The following is a 22932-nucleotide window of genomic DNA, read 5'->3' on the forward strand; positions in this document are numbered from 1 at the left end:
CAGAGTACCATCGATTGCATCTATCGTGAATACTGTGACTTTTTGTCGGTCATCCCCTTCTTTCAACTCCACTAAATGTGGATCTTCATATTGATGGGACTTTACTTGTTCGATCATGGACGACTGGGCCCCATTTTGTATGGTTACTTCCCCACTACCATCATCGACAATTCGTATACCCAAGTTTGCCAAGCTATGGATCTCTCTCATCATAGGCTGATCATGCACCACCAGACAAGCCAAGTTACTTGTTGACTTTCTACTAAGAGCATCCGCCACCACATTGGCCTTACTCGGATGATAAAAAGTATCGACATCATAGTCTTTGAGAAGTTCAAGCCATCTTCTTTGCCTCAAGTTCAGTTCTCGTTGCTTGAAAATGTATTGCAAACTTTTGTGATCGGTATACACCTCACAATAGATACCGTATAGATAATGGCGCCATGTCTTTAATGAAAACACCACTACAACAAGTTCTAAGTCATGAGTGGGATAGTTCCTTTCATGGATTTTCAATTGCCTTGAAGCATAAGTAACCACTTTACCTTGTTGCATCAACACACACCCCAACCCATCTCTTGAGGTATCACAATACACCGTAAATCCCTCTAAGCTCGTAGGTAAGGTCAACACTGGTGATGTAGTCAGACTCACTTTCAATTCTTGGAAACTACTTTCACAAGCATCCGACCACTGAAATTTTGTAGATTTATGTGTTAGTTTGGTCAAAGGAGATGCAAGAGTAGAAAAACCTTCAACAAACCTCTGATAGTAACCGGCTAACCCCAAGAAGCTTCGAATCTCCGTCGTTGTTGTTGATCTAGTCCAACACTTAACCGCTTCGATCTTTTGCTCATCAACCTTGATACCCTCACTTGATACCACATGACCCAAGAATGCCACTAATTCAAGCCAAAACTCGCACTTAGAATATTTTGCATACAACTCATGCTCCAATAGCATTTGCAATACCATCCTCAAATGATTGGCACACTCCCCTTGACTCCGGGAGTAGACTAAAATGTCATCAATAAAAACTATTACGAATGTGTCAAGAAATGGTTTAAAAACTCGATTCATGAGATCCATGAAGGCTGCAGGGAAATTAGTCAACCCAATTGACATCACCAAAAATTTATAATGTCCGTAGCGGGTACGAAAAGCTGTTTTGGGAATATCTTTTTCTCGGATCTTCAACTGATGGTACCCTGACCTTTAGTCAATCTTTGAGAAATACTTTGCCCCTTGTAACTGGTCAAACAAATCATCTATCCGAGGTAATGAATACATATTCTTGATAGTCACCTTGTTAAGCTGTCGATAGTCAATACACATTCTTAAAGATCCGTCTTTCTTTTTCACAAACAAAACGGGTGCACCACATGGCGAGACACTCGGTCTAATGAACCCTTTATCAAGCAAGTATTTTAATTGCTCCTTCAATTCTTTCAACTCTGCCGGAGCCATTCGGTATGGGAGAATAGATATCGGTTGTGTATCCGGTGCCACATCTATCCCAAAATCGATAACACGGTCCGGCGGAATACCGGAAGTTCATTAGGAAAGACCTCCAAAAACTCACAAACAACTGCTACAGATTGAAGATTTCACCTCAGTATCCATGTATGTGACTCTAACTAAGTGGTAGAGGCATCCCTTGGAAATCATCTTCTTCACCTTAAGATAAGAAATAAACTTACCTCGAGGTTCAATAATATTGCCCTTCCATTCACGAACCGGTTCGTTGTGGAATTCAAACTTGACTACTTTAGCACGACAATCAAGGGTAGCATAACACTTGAATAACCAATCCATCCCCATGATTACGTCAAAGTCAATCATTTCTAGCTCAATAAGATTTGATGTGGTTTCTCGATCCTGTACTATAATTACACAACCCCTATAGTCCCGAGAAGCAATAACAGAATCTCCAACCGTAGTAAACACAGAAAATGGTTCAAGTAATTGTTCTGGCTCTATCCCAAAATCCAAAGCATAGTATGGGGTAACATAGGAAAATGTGGATCCAAGATCCATAAGAGCATAAGCATCAAGTGTGCAAACAGTGAGTATACCTGTGACAACAGCATCCAAATCCTCTGCAGTAGGATGAGTAGGCATAGCATAGAAGCGAGGTTGAGTCCCCATAGAAGTAGGAGCTGTCTGATGTGCCTTTCCTACATTATGCACGCCTTGGGTCCCATTTCCCCGATGTGTGGGTGGTGTAGCTAAAGTAGTAGCCATGGAAGTTGTTGGTTGGGCCCTCGATCCCTATTTCCCATTGGGGCATAACTTCTTCATGTGGCCTATCTGACCACACCCATAGCATGGGCCTCGAATCATCGGATGAGAGTCAAAATATCTGGGACGTGAGCCCACACTACTCTGAACCTGTTGAGTAGTCCTGCGGTCACTCTGAGCTAGTCTAGTCTGACCTCCATGTCCCGAACTATGTGCCATTGGTCGGCCACTAAAATCGGTCTGTATTATAGACTGTGGTAGACCTGATGGCCCCCTGCTGTCCTGACCTTTTCTCGAACTAGGTACTGCACCGAAAGTACCAAATGTACGTGCCTTCTTATTTTGTTCCCTATTGACCTTTTCCTCTTGATGAATCCTTTCAAGATCCATAGCCAAGTCTACGAAGTCAGCATAAGTAGTGTTACTCCTTCCACTAGCCGCATCCTTTCGAATACTCGGAATCAACACACGAGCAAAACGATCAATCTTGTCATCATCCGTGGGGATGAGGTGGGGAGCAGAGAGAGATAACCTCTCAAACTTAATGTTGTACTCTGAAACGGACATAGTATCTTGCTTTTAAGTCTCAAATGATACTGCAAGAGTAGCCCTAACTCCCTGTGGTAACCACTTCTTGATGAATATTTTGGTGAATTCTTCCCAAGTCATTGGAGGTGCATCATCTGTTCTACTTTTCTCCACCCATTTGAACCAGAGGTCAGCCACATCTTTTAACTGGTAAGCTGCTAACCTAACAACTCGATGATCTTTCACTCCTAGTAAGGTAGTGGCCTTCTCCCTCCCCTCAAGAAAGTCTTGTGGGTCGGCAAAAGGATCTGTTCCCGTAATTGTCGGTGATCCAAGCCTTACAAACTTCATGGCCAATTGTGGCATGTCCTCAGTCACTAGTGCTCTCATGCCTCCCTGTTGGAGAGCTTGAATACCCATATGTAGGTTTTGTTGGGTCTGCATAGCCTTGAGCTCTGCAAAAGTATCCATGAGCTTTCTTATGCCGAGAAGGGTCTCATCTAAGCGATTTGGAACTAGAGGTGGGGCAGGTGCCTCATAAACTTCTTCCTCATGCTCCTCCACCATTTGAGGATCTAGAGGAACTGGCATAGTTCGCGCCTTTGCAGCCTTAGGAGGTCGTCCCCTAGGTTTGGCAGGGGTCCCTCCCGAAGCCGCGTCGGTCACACGAGCAACTTCTCGTTCATGTTGCTACCGCGTGTGTTCATCATGTTTCTGCCAATCGAGATAATGCACGAGTTAAGCAACATCTTAGATTCAAGCTCTATTGCACGATCTAGAATAAGGAGAAAAAACAAAATATTTCTATAATGTCCATGTAGCCTTCCCGATATAAGTGTAGTGCACAACACACCGATAAAGAGAACTCTACTAGACACGATTTCATAGACACCCTAGAACTCGAATTAGAATCTAGTGCTCTGATACCAAGTTTGTCACGACCCAAGACCCACGTGACCGACACTCGGCATATGAAATCTCTAAGACCCGGAATGAAAATAGTCGACCAAGACATGCCTCAGTGACCTAAAAGTATAAAGTAAATACTACTCCACGATAGTAAGAGTGGAGCCTCACCAAAAGTACCAAATGGAAATGTGGAGATGTCCTATCCACGGGGCTCACACTACTTAGGACCGGTACCTGAAAACAGAAATTGAAATTGGGCCAAAGGGCCTAAGCTCCACATGTCTAGTATAAATCATGAACCGTTCCCCCAAGAAGTGGGACAAGATAAGAAAAGAGGTCAAGAGATATGCAAAGCTTTGATATAACAAGGATGCATTTATACCAAATCATAATTTAAACAAGGAAATGAAATAATAGTGTAAACCATATTTCAAAGTCACTTCCTTTAACATTTAAAGTTCAACCAATATCATGTGAGGTTTTTATCTTCAACATGAGCACTATACCGACACCGACATACTAGAAACAGTACTAGGTGATCGGCCTAGGCACAAGTATTTGACCCTACTTGTCTGGGCGGCTTCCCGTAGTACCGTTCGAATCGACTTAACCTCATTACATTTAGTAATGATCATTGCCCACAAATTTTGGGACTTTATCCCACAAACCTTGGCTTAACCTCGGAATGTGTTCCTACACCGGTACGTGTTGTTCCATGGTAATGAATTCAAGATTCGAACCAATCTCTGTGGTCTCCACTAGTAACTCCCAAAATATTCGACTTTTCTAAATTCGATTCATAACTTAAAAGCCTAAAAGAAATCTCTTTTAAATCAAATCATGGTGTTCATAACCGATCCAACCATTTGAACAAAAATCGAATAAAGCATTTCCCATTTCTATGTTAAAAGAAATTAACAAAATTAGAATTTATCTTTTAGTTCAACAAGTACCACTCTAATATATAAGTACATTTCAAAACATTACACTTTTAATAAACATGTCAATGGCACTTAAACATTTAAAAGCAAGGAATGGTGAAATCCCAGCCCCCTCGTCCCCACAAGCTATGATCCATAATTTGTATCAAGTTCCAAACTAATTTATGATATGCGAGTTTGGAGAGAAAATCCATGAAGTAGTAGGTTTCAACATACCTTGATATGCTCCCAAAAATCCACCACAAGTATCCAAGGTCTTCAACCAATCTCAGTCTACACAATTATATCGCATATGAGTCAAGAGTTATCCAACAATACCCAACAAGGCCCACTTAGACCTTAGCTCTTGACTATAGGTATTTAGGGTTCATATATCCTACCATATGTGTTCACCCTTGCTTAACAATCTCGTATATAGTACTTAATAGTCTATTGGGTTTATAAACAACTCAACAATCTCCATTGAATATCTCAATTTACTATTCATTGTCTTCCCAACTACCAACATAAATATCCAACAAGGATTTCATAAATACTCACACGCAATCACCTTCTAATACCATGAATACCATAAATACACTCATATATACCTCATAACAATATTGGAGTAGAGAAAATTACCTTTTGAAGCAAACCTTAGAAAATCTCTTCTTTAGTGTTCTTGGTGATTCTTCAAGATTCAAGTGCAATCCTATGGATTGAATCTATATATGTGTTAGTTCTAGCATCCAATGATGTTATAACATCATAAATTTGCCAAGAAATCATACCTTGAAGTGTATTAAGTGTAGGGATTGACCCTTTTTCTCTCTAGATTTCCAAGGCTCCAAACTTTTGCACCTCTTTCTCTCTCCCCGACCTCCTCATACTTATAGAAAATGAACTGCGTGGGAAAATTGCGTAGCCTACGCAGTTTTGCTACGCAATCTTGCATAGCCTAGGCAACATAAGCCTCCCCTTACTCAGCATGCTGGTTTTTCCTACGCAATCTGCGTAGGCTACGCACGGAGGCAACGCATGTCTGTTAGTATCTCTTCCTCCATCTTTTCCCAATCATTCTAAGTTATGCCTTTATCCATTCATACTCAAGTATCGTAATGATCTTGTTTCCCTTGTATGGGACCCCACATATATCAAGATCTCATTAATCATTCTCCCAAGCTTATAATAAGCTTGATTTAATAAAAAATATCTCGGGGCTTTAAAACCAGACCCTCGTTTCTAACTTAAAAAACCTTTACCTTTTCCACCAAGTTGGCGTGCTCCTTCCTTAAGGCCGATGCTTATTTTTGAGCTGCATCCAGCTCATCCTAGAGGTTCTTGGTGAACCCCTCTTGTTGTTCGCTAAGAAGCTTGTACATGTCCCTTTTTTGAGCAAGCTCCTTGATCTATAGATCGAGTTGATTGACCTCAACCTGGTAACGAAGGAAACTCTCGTGGTGAAGTACCGAGGCCTGCAAAAGGGCAAAAAATGTGAGAAACATCAAACACAAATAACAATAGATCGATGGAAAGAAATGATACATTAACCGGTTCATCGCCTGCTGTGCCTCATTGAAAAGGTATGGCATGTTCACCTCATTCGTTTTTGTCTGATCCTCCTCGGTCACCGGCTTCAGAGGTATCTACCTACCCCAACAGGAGCAGACAAAACCCGAGCATCCTCCGGGACGGTTAGTATAATCGATCTCTTGCGACCGGGGTTCACACTTGGAGTAGGCAACTGATTGATCAATTTTGGGCTCGAACTCAGCCCGCCAGCTTCCGAGGATGTGTCCTTCTTCAGAAATTCTAGGTCGCCCAGCCCGGAGAAGTCTTCCAAAGCAGACGAGTCCACAGCGTCAAAAACAGAGTGAAGGGTATCGTCCGCACTATGGACCCCCTCGTTGGACTTCTCCTTTCTCGCTTGGGCCTCCTCGAGCATGGACTTAGTGTAGGAGGGCATCCCCGAGATCTCAATTACACCGGGCGCTTCCTTTGGAGTGGATCCGGCATCCTGGGGAGTTTCACCCCGGGTATCCACGTCGGTCTTTTGAGTTGGAAGGGGGTCAATCTCATGAGTCTCCCCCTTGGATGCATCCGAGTACTTGGGATAGGTCATCCTATGAGTAACAAAAATAGATTTATCTTTCGGCTCGTCCCTAAGCCGGAGAAGAGAGTCGGAATCTAGCACCCGGAAACTAGAGCCCCTCTTGAGCTTGCAGAGCACCCTTTTCTTTGGTTTCTTCAACTTGGAGCCTAAGGGTTTTCTCTTCCTTTTCTTCTTTCCCTTTGTGGTAGCAACGAAGGGATCAACGCACGGGGGCACATCCTCGTCCCCTTCCGAAGGCCTAAGTTCGGTGGACTTAGGTAAACCTGCAATAACAAAAGGGAAGAGGAGTTAGTGTAATAAAAGATAGAAACGTGGTATTGGCTATTCAGAAATAGGCCTTACCATGAGAACTGGCCTCCGATCGGCCCTTCGAGAGTCTGCGCCATGTGCGCTCAAAGTACGACATAAGAGTACAGATGCCCTCGATCCATTCCTTTAGCCGGGGAACTGCATTCGAACCCGGGCGACAGCTGCACAACCATAATCATGAATGAGAAGAAAGAAATTGAAGAAAAAGAATTTTGATGTTTAAAGAGAGATTGCACTTATGAGACACATTCCACTTCTCACGGAATGGCATGATGGCATGTATCGGGAGGGGGGGGGGGAGGGGAATCAAAGAGAGGGAGCTTTTATAGGGAAACAGTCGATGCTTCGCATTCGGGGGCAACCTACCGATGAGCGACAGGTGTCCGAAGTCAGAACGATGCGACTGATGGAAAGTTTCAGCTCCCTAGTCGTAACGTACGAAGGAAGGAATTGGAATCATCTGTCATTTCCCATCGTTTCGGCAAGCCTACTCTCTAAGAAACAAGGGGACTATCTGTATACGGGTAACATCGAGCCCACTGAGCACTCCGGTTTCCCGTGAGGAAAATGGAGAAGGAACGTGACCATAAGGAATCGAAGTCAGAGCGAGGAGCCCCTCGTATCGGGGCTCGAGCAAAAACACCTGCCCTCAGGGGCATCGGGACCATGTCCTCCGGGGCCGGTTCGAGCCTCAAGACTTCGGAGAGCATTACCAAACAACCGCATACAACTAACAAAGAGTCGTTATGTCCGCGCCCAACCGGATATCACGACGTGAATCTCGTCCCGTATCAGCAGAAAATCAGTGATTACCAAAATAGAAGATTTTTACCTTTCTTAGGATTGTGCTTAGGGTAAAACTCCCCTACTATATAAAGGGGAAGCTTACTATTCAAAAAACCCATTGTAACATGCATACCAAGGCAATTTACTTCTATTCTCTCTGTTTCTAAAAGTTATTCAAAGTTCTTATTTTTGTTCATAAGTGCAAGCTCGGAACCGAAGGCAGGTTCCTCGTTGAGCCATTAACCGAGTTCGGGATCACTCTTATCATTGGTTTGGCCATTTATTACGTCTTTCATTTGCTTAATCTAACGTCATTAATCACTTGTATTGAATTAATCCACATATCCTTAAAACGGCATATAAATTCAATTGTTATCCGTTTTTAAGGGTAAACAAACCTTAATTAGCGAGCTTATTTAAAAAGAGTTCAACTGAATCTATTTCGTCAAGAAATTTCTAAATTTAAACAAGCAAAGTACAATTCAAAAAATAAAAATATTGATATGTAAATGTTGTTAAATCCCTTGAGAAAAGGAATGCCTCCGTATCTATAGTCAAGGAAATAGATATTACATATAATTACTCCAAAAAATTTGGATAATCCCACAATTCTAGCTACACATGATCTCATCCATTAATATAAATGAAAAACTTTTATCTCTTTCTCTTATTTGTTTTTCTTTTTCCCGTGCGTCGTTCTCTATTTTCCTACTTATTTCACGATCTCATCATCCAAATCATTTTGAGTTAATGCTTTGATGATACTTTTTCTAAAACATTTGATGGCACAAGGATGACCCTTCAGAATAATATTTTGTAACTAGGTGCCTTTTAATTGTGCTAATTGATAATTTATACCAACATCGATAATGCTCAATTGAGCTATTGCAATATTCCTTTAGAGCTGTAGAAAACTAGGATTTTATTATAGCAAATTACGATTAAGGTACAGTAAGAAGCACGAGGAGAATATAATAAGGGTTGAACAGATTAAAAAAAAAAAGGAACACAACAATGACCCAATTAAAGATTAACTGAAAATACAATAAAACAGAAAAGAGAAAAAAAAAGAAGATGAAATTATGGAAGAACATGGAAACAGAAGAACTATCGAGAATATAAGAAATTGATGTAGACATGTTAGTTAATATAATTAACTTAAATGTTAACCATGGTTAGGGCCTTATATATATTTTTACTTATATATCTAAGTAAAAATAAAAGCAATCAACTACAAAATGACAACTTAATGGTGGATAAGAACCATTTTTATGAGTCCAACATAAATTCCTTGAACTTACGTCATGTCCCTGTATGTTTTCTGGTAGCAAAAATATTGTCTGTGTATAGCTGTTAAATTCCTTCACATTTATGTTCAATGGATTAGAGGCAAACAATTTCGGTTTTGTTTAGACCACATTCTGTTTGCTTGGTCAGGAATTTGTGATTATGAATGGTAGTTTAGTTCGATAACGGTTTATCGAATTTATGTAGTCGAAATCAACAAAAAGCCATCATTTCGGCCTAAAATTCGATGAGTGGAACAAAACAGTATTAAATTTAAGAACCAAAAGTTCTTCATCAGTCGTCACCCTTGTCCTAAAAGACGACCATAATTTTGGATAACAATTATTTATTGGAAGTTTGATTCCCCATTTTAATGTGAAAGAATATATTATTATACCAAATACTTATTTCATTTTGTTTTTATCTCATTGTTCTAAATTTTGTAGTCAACTTTCACAAAGACGCACCCAATACAACTAGTTCTATGAAGTATAGAGTCGTTAGGCTATAATTTGGAGGTGATTCTAAGATTATACGGAACTAACACTGCCGGCAAAAAAGTGTTTATTTACGAATATAGCTCCATAGGATTCTTCATATAAACATATGAGATATTATTAGAAATAGCTTCCACATGAATCTTAGCAGAAATATATATATATATATATATATATATATATATATATATATAGATTCTTCATATAAACATATGAGATATTATTAGAAATAGCTTCCACATGAATCTTAGCAGAAATCTCTCTCTATATATATATCTTAGGCGCAGTTTAATCTCATGTGGATTAATAGATGTTTGATCCACGTATGGGCAAGAAGCATCACGCAAATCCGCGGGTATCTAAAATACTAGTTATGATCGAGTTCATGTATAATGTTATGCTGGCGCCTTCCTCCTTGGAAGGGCGACGTAAGGCTAAGTAACCGATATCCGTGTAGTTACTATCCGTCAACTGGGATCTCCTCCATATGCTAGACGAGATTGTCAGTGCTGTACAGGAAAACCAATACCAAGAGCAATTGAGAGAACAGAAAAGAGAATTGAGAATAAAAGAAAGTTTGATTGCATTAATGAAAACTAATACAGAAAAGCAACACGGTGTCGAGGGGGATAAATACTAGTACAGAGAATTGTTTGATTGCTTGATCCCCCCTAATAGTACTTAAAAAAAATAAACCAAAGTTAGAGGACTTGACATCACTAAGTTAGAGAGACATAATGGAAATACATGAAGTAAAACTACTCTATATTTACAATAGAAATGACTTAGAGATTCCTACAAAGCAGAAGTAGGTCCGTTGGTAGCAACCTTGTCCTTAGCATCAGAGTCTGTGTACAACACCACTGTTGGCATCTGCCTGCGGCTGGGCGCTGGCAAGGGATATCGGTGGGACGAAATAGGCACAGGCGCGACCAAGACCACGGGGCCGTCCATAACGCTAAGTGTTGGGAGGCTTACCAGGACGCCATGGGGCGCGTCCAAGGGGTTATGGGGCATGGCTGGAAAGCCGCCCATGACATTCTCCCCCACCCGAGTTGGCGACATCCTCGGCGCCTTACTTGCAAGATAATCTTCGATCAGGCTCTTGTAGGCTTTGAGGTTTGTTTCCCTCTCCCAAGTATTCTCCTCTGCATCATAGCTCTGCCATTTCACCAGGAACTCTTGGTGATCTTTACTTGAAGCATGAATCACTCGATCATCGAGAATAGCTTCTACCCTCCTTTTTCCGGTTAAATTAGGGCCTCGAATACTAGATATTGTGAGTTGTCTCCGCGAAGGATCCTCCATGTCTTCCCGAAAAGGTTTCAGAAGACTGACATGAAAGACTGGATGAATCCTCTACCAGGCCGGGGTATCCACCCGGTATGCAACGTTTTCAATGCACTTCTCAATGGACAAGGGTCCAATGTACTTTTGCAATAGGCGAGGGTCATGGACCCCTGAAAATAAGTACCGCTTTGGGATTTTCACCATCACTTTGTCCTCCTATTTGATATTCAACAAAGCGATGATTTTGATCAGCATGCTTTTTCATCCGCTTCTGGACTTTGACAAGATAGCTCCGCACTATCTCCAAATTTCACTTCCATTCCTTCGAGAAGCTAGTAGCTGTCACAACCCAAATTATCTACCTTAGGATGTCATGATAGCACCAAGTTTCTAAGATTAGGTAAGCCTAACATGCATATAAAAGTAGCGAAAATAATAATAAAACCTCAAATGCTATCATAATAAAACGCAACAGTACAATAGTCAACAATTTTCCCAAAACCTAGTGGAACGGAGTCATAAGCTCTACAAGAATTTACTAATAGTCTCGTAATACAATTCTATTTTAGAACAAGAAATAACCAGTAGAATGTCTAAGAACAGAAGGTGACTTCGAGGCATGAAAACGTCGGGCAGGTATACCTTGAAGTCTCCAAAACCAGCTAATCAATCAATCATTGGCGTCTAGCATGGGCAGACGTACCTGGATCTACACAAAAGTATGCAAAAGTGTAGTCTGAGTACACCACAATGGTACCCAGTAAGTATCAAGCATAACCTCGGTAGAGTAGTGACGAGGCCAGGTCAAGACACCTACTAGGATAAAAGAGAAATAACAGAGTATAACACAGTATAAATATTAAAAACGAGAAAGTAAATGACAAGTAAGCAGATCAATAATGGAAGCTAGCAACGAAAGTTTAACCGGTAAAGGCAACAAAGTGTAAACACATGATGAAACAACAAGGAAGCAAATACGGGTAAATTTAAAGTAAGGCAACGAAGAAACAACAAGAACTATTCAACTAACAAGCCTTTTTAACATAGAGTCCATAACAAGAAATCACAACCGAGATACTGCCTTTTTTCACTTTTCACAATTTCAATCACAATCTTTCCATATATAACTGCGTGAGCCTTACATTTAGTTTTGAAAATCATTTTCCCTGAAATAGCTACAAACGTTTTAGTCCACCTTATCTCACCGCGTGGCTTCAAGTAGTTCCCCTACTAGTAACACGCGTATAAAGCCCACCTTATCTCACTGCATGCGTATCAACCCCTAGCCTTATACCACCGCATGCGTATCAATATCACAATACAATCACAACCTTTCCACAACAAATAGCCCATGGATCAATCACAATGTGAACAAAAATTTTAATAATAACAAAATGAATGAGAATGCTCAACAAGGAAAGGTATCTCAATAATGAACAAGTTCACCTTAATGTGATAACGGCTATTACAACTTCAACACCATTAATACAACAGGATAATATTCCACGAAATAACAACTTCAATTAAAAGTGATTCAATGATTAAAAAGGTAATAAGACAATGAGGAAGGCAATAACTTCAACTAAAGCATACAAGAGCAAGATAACAAGTAAGAGGTAGAACAAGTACTAACAATGTCAATTAGAGCATGTAGGAGTGGATTAACACATATAAGAGTAGATTAACAATGAGTGACATAACATACTATGACAATCCAATTAAATGCATGAAAAAAGCCTAAATAACCTAAACCGGTCAAATACCACATATAGCCTGTGTACTCACTCGTCACCTTGCGTACACGGATTTTACATAACACAAATAGCACAATCAACCCAAATCCTAAGGGGTAGCTTCTCCCACACAAAGTTAGAAAAGATACTTACCTCAACTAGGCTAACTCAACCCTCGAAAATAGTTTTTCCCCTAAAATTTGCTTCCACGCGGCTCAAATCTAACCAAAAATCGACTTAATAATATCCAACAATGCAAGAGAAATCAATTACAATAGATAAAGCTGTGATATTTACACATTTTCCAAAAATCAATTAAAGTCAACCCTGGGCTCACCCAGTTAAAAATAGGGTCCACGGATATATTCCGACTACCCGTAACCCCACAAGTCCATATATGTATTTTATTTTCAAATCCGAGTCCAAATCGACTCTCAAAACTCAATTCTTCTTTTTTCAAAAGCTTGAGAAATTTTTCAAATTTTCCTCTTTGATTATCATAAATTTGATGTGAAATATAAGATATAATCATGAAATGTAGTTGGAAATTAATTAGAATCACTTACCTAATATTTGCAGATGAAAATCCTCTCTCCAAATCGACTCCTACCGAGTCTAGGGTTCTAAAATGTGAGAAATGAGATAAAATCCCGATTGTTATAACTTTTATTTAGTTGCAGATGTTACAATTGCGCGAACCATCGCAATCGCAAAGACTTTATCACAAATGCGGCAATTATCCAGCCCAGGAGGTATCGCAATTGCGACACAGATATTGCAATTGCGAAGTATGTCCTCCTCGCAAATGCGACCAATTAATCGCAATTGCGAACTACCCAACTTACGCCTAATCTTCGCAAAGGCGAACATGGTATCGGAATTGTGACATCTGAATCCCCCTGTTGTGTTCACAAATGCGAGACTGGTGCTCGCAAATGCGACATCATAGCACCAGCACACTAGAAATTCCTGTTTCAGTTCAAACCATTCTGAATCACGTCTGAAGGCTCCAAACCAAATATCCACACAAGTCTAAAAATAGCATACGAGATCGCTCGCGCAATCAAGACACAAAAATAACATCTAGAACTATGAATTGGACACCAAAACACATGAATTTCAAAGTAAGTTCAAGAACTTCTAGAATTGTAACGAAGTGTCCGAATCCTATCAAATCAACTCCAAATGACACCAAATTTTGCAGACAAATTCTAAATAGTATAACGGACCAATTCCATATCTCAAAATCATATGTCGTACCCGATAGCCAAAAGTCAACTTACGGTTAAACTTCTAAACCTCAAGTTGCCAATTTTCGGCAAAATAACACAAATCACCCTATAGACCTCCGAATTCGATTCTGGGCATACGCCCAAGTCCAAAATCACGATAAACAGCTATAGGATCCATCAAAATACCATTCCGGGGTCGTTTTCATAAAAGTCAAAATTTGGTTAATATTTTTAACTTAGGCTTCTTAGCCAAGAACCAAATGGTCTAAACCAATCCGAAACCTTCCCGAAACGAAACCAATCAACCCCGTAAGTCATAAAACCACAAATGCACACGTATGAAGAATCAAAATAGGAAACGACGCACAAATACACAAAACGACCAGTTGGATCGTTGCAGTAGCTGTGTTGTCTATCTTAACCACGATGGTTCCCAACAGATAATGCCTCCAAAGGCTTGAGCAATGGACGACAACCAATAATTCTTTTTTATGGGCGGCATAACATCGTCTTGCATCCTTCAATTTCCAGCTCTCGTACGCTACCCGATTCCCCTCTTGTAGCAAGAATTCGCCCAGATCATAGTGAGAGGCATCCGTTTGTACTTCGAATGGCTTGGCCATATTAGGAAGGGTCAAGACGGGGCTACTAGACATAGCCACTTTCAATGAATTGAAGGCCTCCGCTTGCTTAGGACCCCAATCCCAAGGCATGACTTTCTTTAGGAGTTCTGTCGGCGGCAATGCAATGAGAGAGTAATTCATCACAAATTGCCGATAAAAGTTGCATACGCCAAGGAACGCCCTCAAGGCATGGATATCCTTAGGAGGCAACCAATCTGTGATAGCCTGAATCTTTGGTTGGTCCATCTTTATCCACCCTTCCTCGATGACATGTCCGAGGAAGTCAATCTGTTTTTGGGAAATGCGCATTTGGATAGCTTCACATATAATTCGTGCTCCCGCAGTCGGGCTTGGACCTTCTGCAGGTGCTCCAGGTGTTCCTCCAATGTTTTACTCTATATCACAATGTCGTCCAAGTAGACCTCTACAAACTCATCAATGTACTCTCGGAAGACTTGGTTCATTAAGGTGCAAAATGCGTCTGGAGCATTAGTCAAGACGAATGGCTTGACCAGGAAGTCGTACGACCCATATATTGTCACACAGGTTGTCTTGTGTTCATCTCCCTCAGCAATTTAGACTTGCCAGTAACCTGTCTTCAAGTCTATATTGGTGAACACTATAGCACCACCCAATCTATCGAACAAGTCTTCCATTAGCGGGAAAAGGGACTTGTTCTTCACGGTGATTTTCTTTAGGGCCTGATAATCTACACAGAGTTGTAGGGTGACATCCTGTTTCTTTTGGAATAACACAAGGGACCGATAAGGGGACTTGGAGGGCACAATGATCCCCACGTCTAGAATATCTGTCAACTATCTTTGAAGCTCGGTAAGTTCGTGTTGTGACATTCTGTAAGGCGCCCGGGCAGGTGGATTCACAACCGACACCAACTCAATCTCATGGTCCATAGTTTGCCTAGGCGGGAGTCGCCTTGGCATGTCTTCTGGCATGACGTCTTCAAACTCCTTTAGCAGCTCTTTCACAAGTGCAGGAATGGGACTCGAAGAGCATTCTATATCTTCAATATATAGGGTAGCCAGGAACGTAGGTTCATGTCTTTTGACTCCCTTCTTCAACTGTAGGGCCAAGATGTTCTCAATGACCATCTTTGTGGTTGTGCATGGGATAATACAGGGCATGGACCCATTTTCTCCCATCATGCATAGCATATCAGCATAAGGAATAGGAATGGTGTTGGTTTTCCGCATGAATTCCAACCCAACTATCAGCTCAAAGTCATCTATGATTACCACACACAAGTTGAATTTTCCTTCATAAGGACCAAGCTTCACGGGCACTCCTTTGGCTATTCCACCCACTAGCTCAGGCGGTGAGTTGATAGCCTTGACACGACCTCTGCCCTTTCCTACAACTAGACCAAGGCGCTCTACTTGAGTTGAGGCTAAGTAGTTATGAGTAGCGCTCGTGTCTATCATCGCTCGGATGGGCTTGCCACTAACTTTCATCTCGACGAACATCAAGGTCTTCTCTTGGTTAAGAGGAGGCCCATCCTCCGCCTTCTTTTTTCCATTATTGTTGGTTGGACAGGGGTCCTTCTTCTTACGGATACCAGCACTAGTTCCCACTAAGGCCTCGAAATAGAACAAACAAGTATGTTGAAGGCACCTGTTGGTTCTTTCTGGTCAGCATCATCTGTGTCGTCATCCCTCCCATCATCAAAAGTTTGATGGGCATTCATCTGTGCATGTGGACATTTATTGTTCTGATGTGGCCTGCCGCAATGACGACATCCTGAAGGAGGCGTCCTCCCCAGATCGTTGTTGTTAGATGCATCAATATTGCTGCCTGAAGAAGGAGCCTTAGATTTGGTTGCACTCAGATCTCCTCCACTTCTGCTAGGGCCACCATTACTAGGCTGGTCCCCTTTATATCCCCCTCGGACAGGCAGTTGAGGCCTATCCTTCTCAGCTTTCACTTGATTGTCCCTAAGGCATTCCTTTGCTTGGATCGCCTTGGGTAAAATGTCAACCCTTTTTTTTTTGCATCTCCATATGGGCATAAGGTTTCAAACCTTCCAAGAATGTGAAGTTTTTTTCATTGGGCCCCATATCCTATATGTTCAGCATGAGCGCGGAGAATTCCCGCACGTAACCCCGCACTGACTTGATCTAGCGGAGCTCCCGTAGCTTTCTTTATGTATTGTACTCAATATTTTCGGGTGAAGAACTGTAGGCATATGGCTGCCTTCAATTCTGCCCATTTCTCGAGAGTATCTTCATCGGCCCCAATGGCTTCGTATTTCACTTGCCACCAGAGTTTAGCATCACCCTGAAGATACATGGCAGCAGTTGCTACCTTTTTTGTTTTTTCTAACTCCCCACGGCATCGAAGTACTGTGTGATGTCGAAGATGAAGTTCTCCACTTATTTGGAATTCCAAGCCCCATTGTATGGTTTTGGCTCATGAATCTTCAGCTTTTGTGGCACAGGGGCAAGGTTCACAGCACCCTCGATCTGGTTTCTGCCTCCTCGAAGTAGGCCTTATATTGCAGCATTGACAATATTGAGCTGTCCTGTCAAGTTGTCTATGGTTTTCTGCGTGGCAGCTACCCTGTCTACCTCTTGTGCCCTGATGTTTGGCTATAATTTCGTATTTTTAGTGCATTACTTACCGTACATTTGGGTGCATTAATACTAAATTATACTATACTTGTGCTTAAATGAGTCTATTTTATGCGTAGGTACGTTGAAGATGAAATTGGGAGCAAAGTAGAGATTTTATGTGTATTTTATGCACTACAAGAATGGCTCGTGATTATTTGATGATGAGAAATATTATAATGAGATAATGAAACAATAATTGAAGACAAAAGCAAAAGAAGACAAAATGAAACAAGCAAAGGAATTGAAAATAAAGAAACAAAAATACAAACGTGAAAGAAGGAAAAGTTAGGCAAAGCAAAGGAATTGAAACTAAGCAGAAACAGAACAGGCGTAGCAACGAATTTTGCTTGCGAAATACCTCGCGTCGCACAGTGGAAACCGCGCGTCAGAGGTTGCGCCGCCAGGGGTATAGCGAGGTGGACCAGGCGTTTTGCCTCGCGAGGGTGTTCCGAATTTTTAAAGCCTATTTTATTTCCTTTTTGATTTTAGACTTGATTATTTCGTTTAGATTTTTTTCCCTACACATATAAATAGTCTTTAAACACCATTTTGACTGATGATTGGACCTAAGGAGGCAAGAACACACTAGGAGCAAGGCGGAGAATTCTTCTACAAGTTTTTTACTTCCTTCTTCCTATTTTCATTATTAGTTATGAATTCTAGTATTATAATTTTGCATACTATTATGAATAGCTAATTTGTTATCTAGAGTTTTGATAGAACCTTTTGTAGGAAATATTCTTATTATGTTTTTATATAATTGAGCTGTTGGATTTCTCTACTTGTTCAACTACGTGTTTATTGTTGTTGATTGAATGAGCATCAATTGACTGTGCCTATTTAGTATGTATTGCTTGGAAAAGTGTATATATTTAGGTTGTTGTTGAACAACATCACTCCTTACGTATGTGAGGAATCAATACGAAGGGTTTAAAGGTGGGATTAGGAATAACTAAACTTTGGTGCTATCTTAGTGAGCACTAAACTAGTGCCAACTAGCGTAGTTCGGAAGAATATGTCTAGTAAATTGTGGTAGTTGCTCGAAAGAGAATTATGACAGCCGAAGTACTCACGGTCGGTAGAAAATACTTAGGCAAAATTATAGAAGGCATAGCGGGAAGGATTCCGACAATTGAAAAAATTATAACTCTAGACCTCCTTAGTCTTGTCTCAAATTTCATCCGTGTTAGTTGATAATTTTACTGCTTTATAATAGTTGTTAGTTAATTAGTTAGAAATAAATATTATAATCTCTATAATTAGAAAATTATTTGGACTTGTGTTTCTTAGCAATATTGAACAGCTGTAGCTAAGCCTTAGTTCTCTGTGGGATTCGACTCCGGACTTGTAAACTGGATTATATTTGCCACGACCACTTAGTCCTTTTTATAAGGCATAGTTGGGCATGATCAAATTTTGGCATCGTTGCCGGGGAACTAACGGTGTAGTTGTAGGTGTACATATTGCTAGGTTTCAAGCTTGAACTTTATTTTGTCTTGTTTTGTTTTTTTATTTATTCTACTTGTTGGTTTGAGAAACATGACATCTTGGAATTATGGGAGTTTAGGTGTTGGTAATTCTACTATTGATTCTCATATATATTGTGAAGAAAACCGCCAGTGGCAAAATTATCAAAATATTCTCGAGAGCGAGTTATGTGCACCAACTCAATCTTATGTGTGAAATATATGTGATGTTTGTGGTGGTCAAGATGGCCACTTTTATGATTGTACTTGTATTTCTTATCCTCCCCCAACCCCTTATTATGATGGTTCTACATTTTCATGTGAAGTTAATAGGAACAAAGAACCTGGGGACGTTGACCTGAAGGAGATCAAAGATAAGTTGAAGTGCCTTGTGGAACAATATGATGAGAAACCACTGCAGATACAAAGGCAAGAGGCAACTGTTCACAACTTGGAGGCTCAAGCGAATAAACTAATTGAACCTTGTAAAGCACAACATGCTTACAGTGTGGATAGTAGCCAAGAAGAGCACGAATTGGCTGCAGAAATTGCCATTATAATGGAGGAGTTGGGAGTAGAATATAACCAAACCAACCAACTAGAATTTGATGATGTCAATGTTGAAGAAGTGGTACTGGAGTCCATTGAGGACCTTACAGATACAATTTTAATTGATTCCAGTTTGTGGCAATAAGAGGAGGTCGATAACAAGTTGAATTTTCAGCGCATTGGTCCTCACTCCAATCATTTTTCGACATTGTGCTCGGAAGGAGGTATGGAAATTGATCTATATGAGCCAATGCAAGAGTCAAAGGAAGAGGTGGCTGAGCCTTATATTCTAAAATTTTCAAGGCTATCTAGGCAAGGTGACACTTCTCGGTTGGAAGCCAAAAAGTGCATAAAGAATCACTTAATTTTTGGCTCGCAACAATTTGTATCGCCCCAAGAGCATGATCATAGAGCTGAATCAAAACTTGGGGTCCAATTCATTAGTTCGAAGTGGAGGCAGAACGTAATTCGCGTCGTGCCGCGACGTTAAATTAAGCGCTTGTTGGAAGGCAACCCAACTTTACTTTTTTTTTCTTTTTTTTTATTATTCTTGTAGTGTTGTTTTTTATTTCTCTAGGAGCATGGGAAGCAAGACCATTGGAAGAAAGAAAAGGCAAGTGAGATGGTTAGAACTAAGTGTGGGGTGCCCGCACAAAGAACCAAGTATGAGAGAAGTCTGAGTACCCCATGAGCTGTTAGTGCTTCGGTCTTTGGCCTACCAGCGAGTTTCTGTTAACCTCTTGTATTTATGGGTGTTCATTGGGGACAATGCATAATTTTAAGTGTGGGGTGAGGAGATTATCTGGGTAACTTTCTATGCTATTTTAGTTGTGTTAGTTTAATTCATTAATTTGTTTTTTTGGAAAATAGAAAAGATTGGACTTTTCCCGACGATGAATCTCCTAGACAGCTTTTTTGAGGGATTTATATCTAAAAACAAAATTCATTGTAGGTAGTGTAATAATCCCCCGTGAGTTTTCTTTGTGGCTTGGTTCTTTTCCATGGGATGTAGTTTGAACCAGGTCATATTTTTTTATTTTTAGAGTAGAATAGGATTTAAGGAATAAAAGAAGGAAGATGAAATTCCGAGGTGCTTTTTGACTTGTTTAATAGTAGCATATTTAGGCTCTAACATGTGTATTACCTTCCCTATAGTTTGCAATTACTTATGATGCCTTATTGAGTCAGATAGCAGGTCTATTGATGCCTATATCTCATTTTCTTGGCTCGTGTTTACTTTGTGCTTAATGCTTAATATTTTGTGACTCCGTGAATACTTGTAATTATTTGAGAATCGGAATGGAACCGTCCTTAGTGAGTCATGTGCCATGTGTGGTGAGAAATTGTATAGTCCGTGTCATTACATTAGAGTCTAGAACTTGCCCGGCATGTGAGTTGTAGCGAAATTTTAGGTTTTGCTCGATTTGAAAAATGATTTTAGGCTTTATTTGATGTTTTTGAACTTAATACTTACCACGAATAAAAATTATCCCTAGCCAACCCTTTTGAGCCTATAGACTTTTATTTGGCAACCACATTACAATCCTATACCCCTTTGTTCTAAATTTTTATTATTTTGATCCTTTTACCTCTTAAAGTACTTTAATTGTGAAATGAGCGCTAGAAGAAGTAAGGACTAAGTGTGAGGTGGCTTTCGAGTGGAACCAATGAAAGAAAGAAGGGTGCACTTATTTTTTAAAGTAATACACTACTACCGAAAACTGAAAAGGGAAAAACAAGAGTAGAAAAAAAAAAGAGAAGAAAAAAGAAAAAAAAATAGATGAATAAATTATTGTCTTGTTCTTGCTAGTGGGATATAAAGTAAAGTAGTGCTTAAAAAGAGAGGAAATATTTTTGGGGTGTGATCTTGTTTGTGAAATTGAAGTGGATTGAGGAATTTGCACTTAAAGTTATTACGTGATGTGTTAAAGTGCTTGGGAGGATGAACCACTAATCCAAAATATATCTTAACCTTCCCTTAGCCCACGTTACAACCATGAAAGAGTCCTAACTGATTTTAAATTGAGCAAGCCTGCATTAGTAGAGGTTTACATAATGGGCAATCTTATGGTACTTTGTGCATGCATGTGACTTCTTTATGAGAGTGAGGAATTTATTTGATTTATCTGAGTCCTTAAAATATAATTGAGCATTTGATTTGAATGTGTGGATTCAACTTACTCTCATGTTCTTGTTGTGAGGGCACATGGTCTCACGAGGGATAGGTAACATTATTAGACTTCTCTCTATGATGTTGGGTGTTCAAGCCATGGGTGCATTGTGAAATTGAGTTGGTTTTTGAGGATAGGATTGTTATGAGCATGTTGTCTTTGTTTGCATTTTTTTGAAGTATGGTATAAGAAATGGGAAGTATATATAATTGCATATGCTAAGGTTTAATTGTTGCTATTTGTTGCTATCAACCATGGTCATTGGTGTAGTATGCCTCAATTATGTAAAAACAAAGTGCTCAAGGATAGTGTGAATTGTTAATTGACTCGACGACGAGCAACGTTTAAGTGTGGAGTAGTGATGTTTGGCTATAATTTCGTATTTTTAGTACATTACTTACCGTATATTTAGGTGCTTTAATACTAAATTGTACTATATTTGTGCTTAAATGAGTCTATTTTATGCGTAGGTACGTTGAAGACGAAATTGGGTGCAAAGTAGAGATTTTATATGTATTTTATGCACTACAAGAATGGCTCGTGATTATTTGATGATGGAAAATATTATAATGAGATAATAAAACAATGATTTAAGAAATATGATTGAATACAAAAGCAAAAGAAGACAAAATGAAACAAGCAAAGGAATTGAAAATAAAGAAACAGAAATGCAAACGTAAAAGAAGGAAACGTTAGGCAAAGCAAAGGAATTGAAACTAAGCAGAAACAGAATAGACGTAGCAACGAATTTTGCTCGCGAAATACCTCGCGTCGCACAGTGGAAACTATGCGTCAGAGGTTGCGCCGCCAGGGGTTTAGCGAGGTGGACCAGGTGTTTTGCCTAGCGAGGGTGTTTCGGATTTTTAAAGCCTATTTTGTCTCCTTTTTATTTTTGGACTTAGTTATTTCATCTAATTTTTTTTCCCTACACATATAAATAGTCATTAAACACCATTTTGACCGAGGATTGGACCTAAGGAGACAAGAACACACTAGGAGCAAGGCGGAGAATTCTTCTACGAGTTTTTCACTTCCTTTTTCCTATTTCCATTATTGATTATGAATTCTAGTATTGTAGTTTTGCATACTATTATGAATAGCTAATTTGTTATCTAGAATTTTGATAGAACCTTTTGTAGGATAAATTCTTGTTATGTTTTTATATAATTGAGTCGTTGGATTTCTCTACTTGTTCAACTACATGTTTATTGTTATTGATTGAATGGGCATCAATTGACTGTGCCTATTTAGTATGTATTGCTTCGAAAAGAGTAAATATTTAGGTTGTTGTTGAACAACATCATTCCTGACATATGTGAGGAATCAATACGAAGGGTTTAAAGGTGGGATAAGGAATAACGAAACCTTGGTGCGATCTTAGTGAGCAGTAAACTAGTGTCAGCTAGCGTAGTTCGGAAGAATATGTCTAGTAAATTGTGGTAGTTGCTCGGAAGAGAATTATGATGCCCGAAGTACTCACGGTCGGTAGAAAATATTTAGGCAAAATTATATAAGGCATAGTAGGAAGGATTCTGACAATGACGTACGGAAAAAATAATGTCAAGAGCAATTGAGAGAATATAAAAGAGAATTGAGAATGAAAGAAATCTTGATTTCATTAATGAAAGCTATTACAGAAAAGTAACACAGT

At 39.8% G+C, this 22932-nt stretch overlaps 2 protein-coding genes across 2 annotated transcripts; both read right to left on the reverse strand.

The window, feature by feature from the left end:
* Nucleotides 1–2271: 2271 nt before the first annotated feature.
* LOC117274028 (uncharacterized) lies at nt 2272–2808 on the reverse strand. The gene has a single exon (XM_033653244.1). It carries the CDS (start codon nt 2806–2808, stop codon nt 2272–2274), a length of 537 nt encoding a protein of 178 aa, XP_033509135.1.
* Nucleotides 2809–15283: 12475 nt separating this feature from the next.
* LOC138904262 (uncharacterized) lies at nt 15284–16491 on the reverse strand. Its single transcript, XM_070192766.1, has 2 exons — nt 16098–16491; nt 15284–16056 (listed from the first exon to the last, which is right to left on the reverse strand). The coding sequence occupies exons 1-2, from the start codon at nt 16489–16491 to the stop codon at nt 15284–15286; spliced, it is 1167 nt and encodes a 388-aa protein (XP_070048867.1).
* Nucleotides 16492–22932: the final 6441 nt, after the last annotated feature.

The sequence above is a fragment of the Nicotiana tomentosiformis genome, chromosome 2, assembly GCF_000390325.3.
Source record: "Nicotiana tomentosiformis chromosome 2, ASM39032v3, whole genome shotgun sequence".
Taxonomy (NCBI): domain Eukaryota; kingdom Viridiplantae; phylum Streptophyta; class Magnoliopsida; order Solanales; family Solanaceae; genus Nicotiana; species Nicotiana tomentosiformis.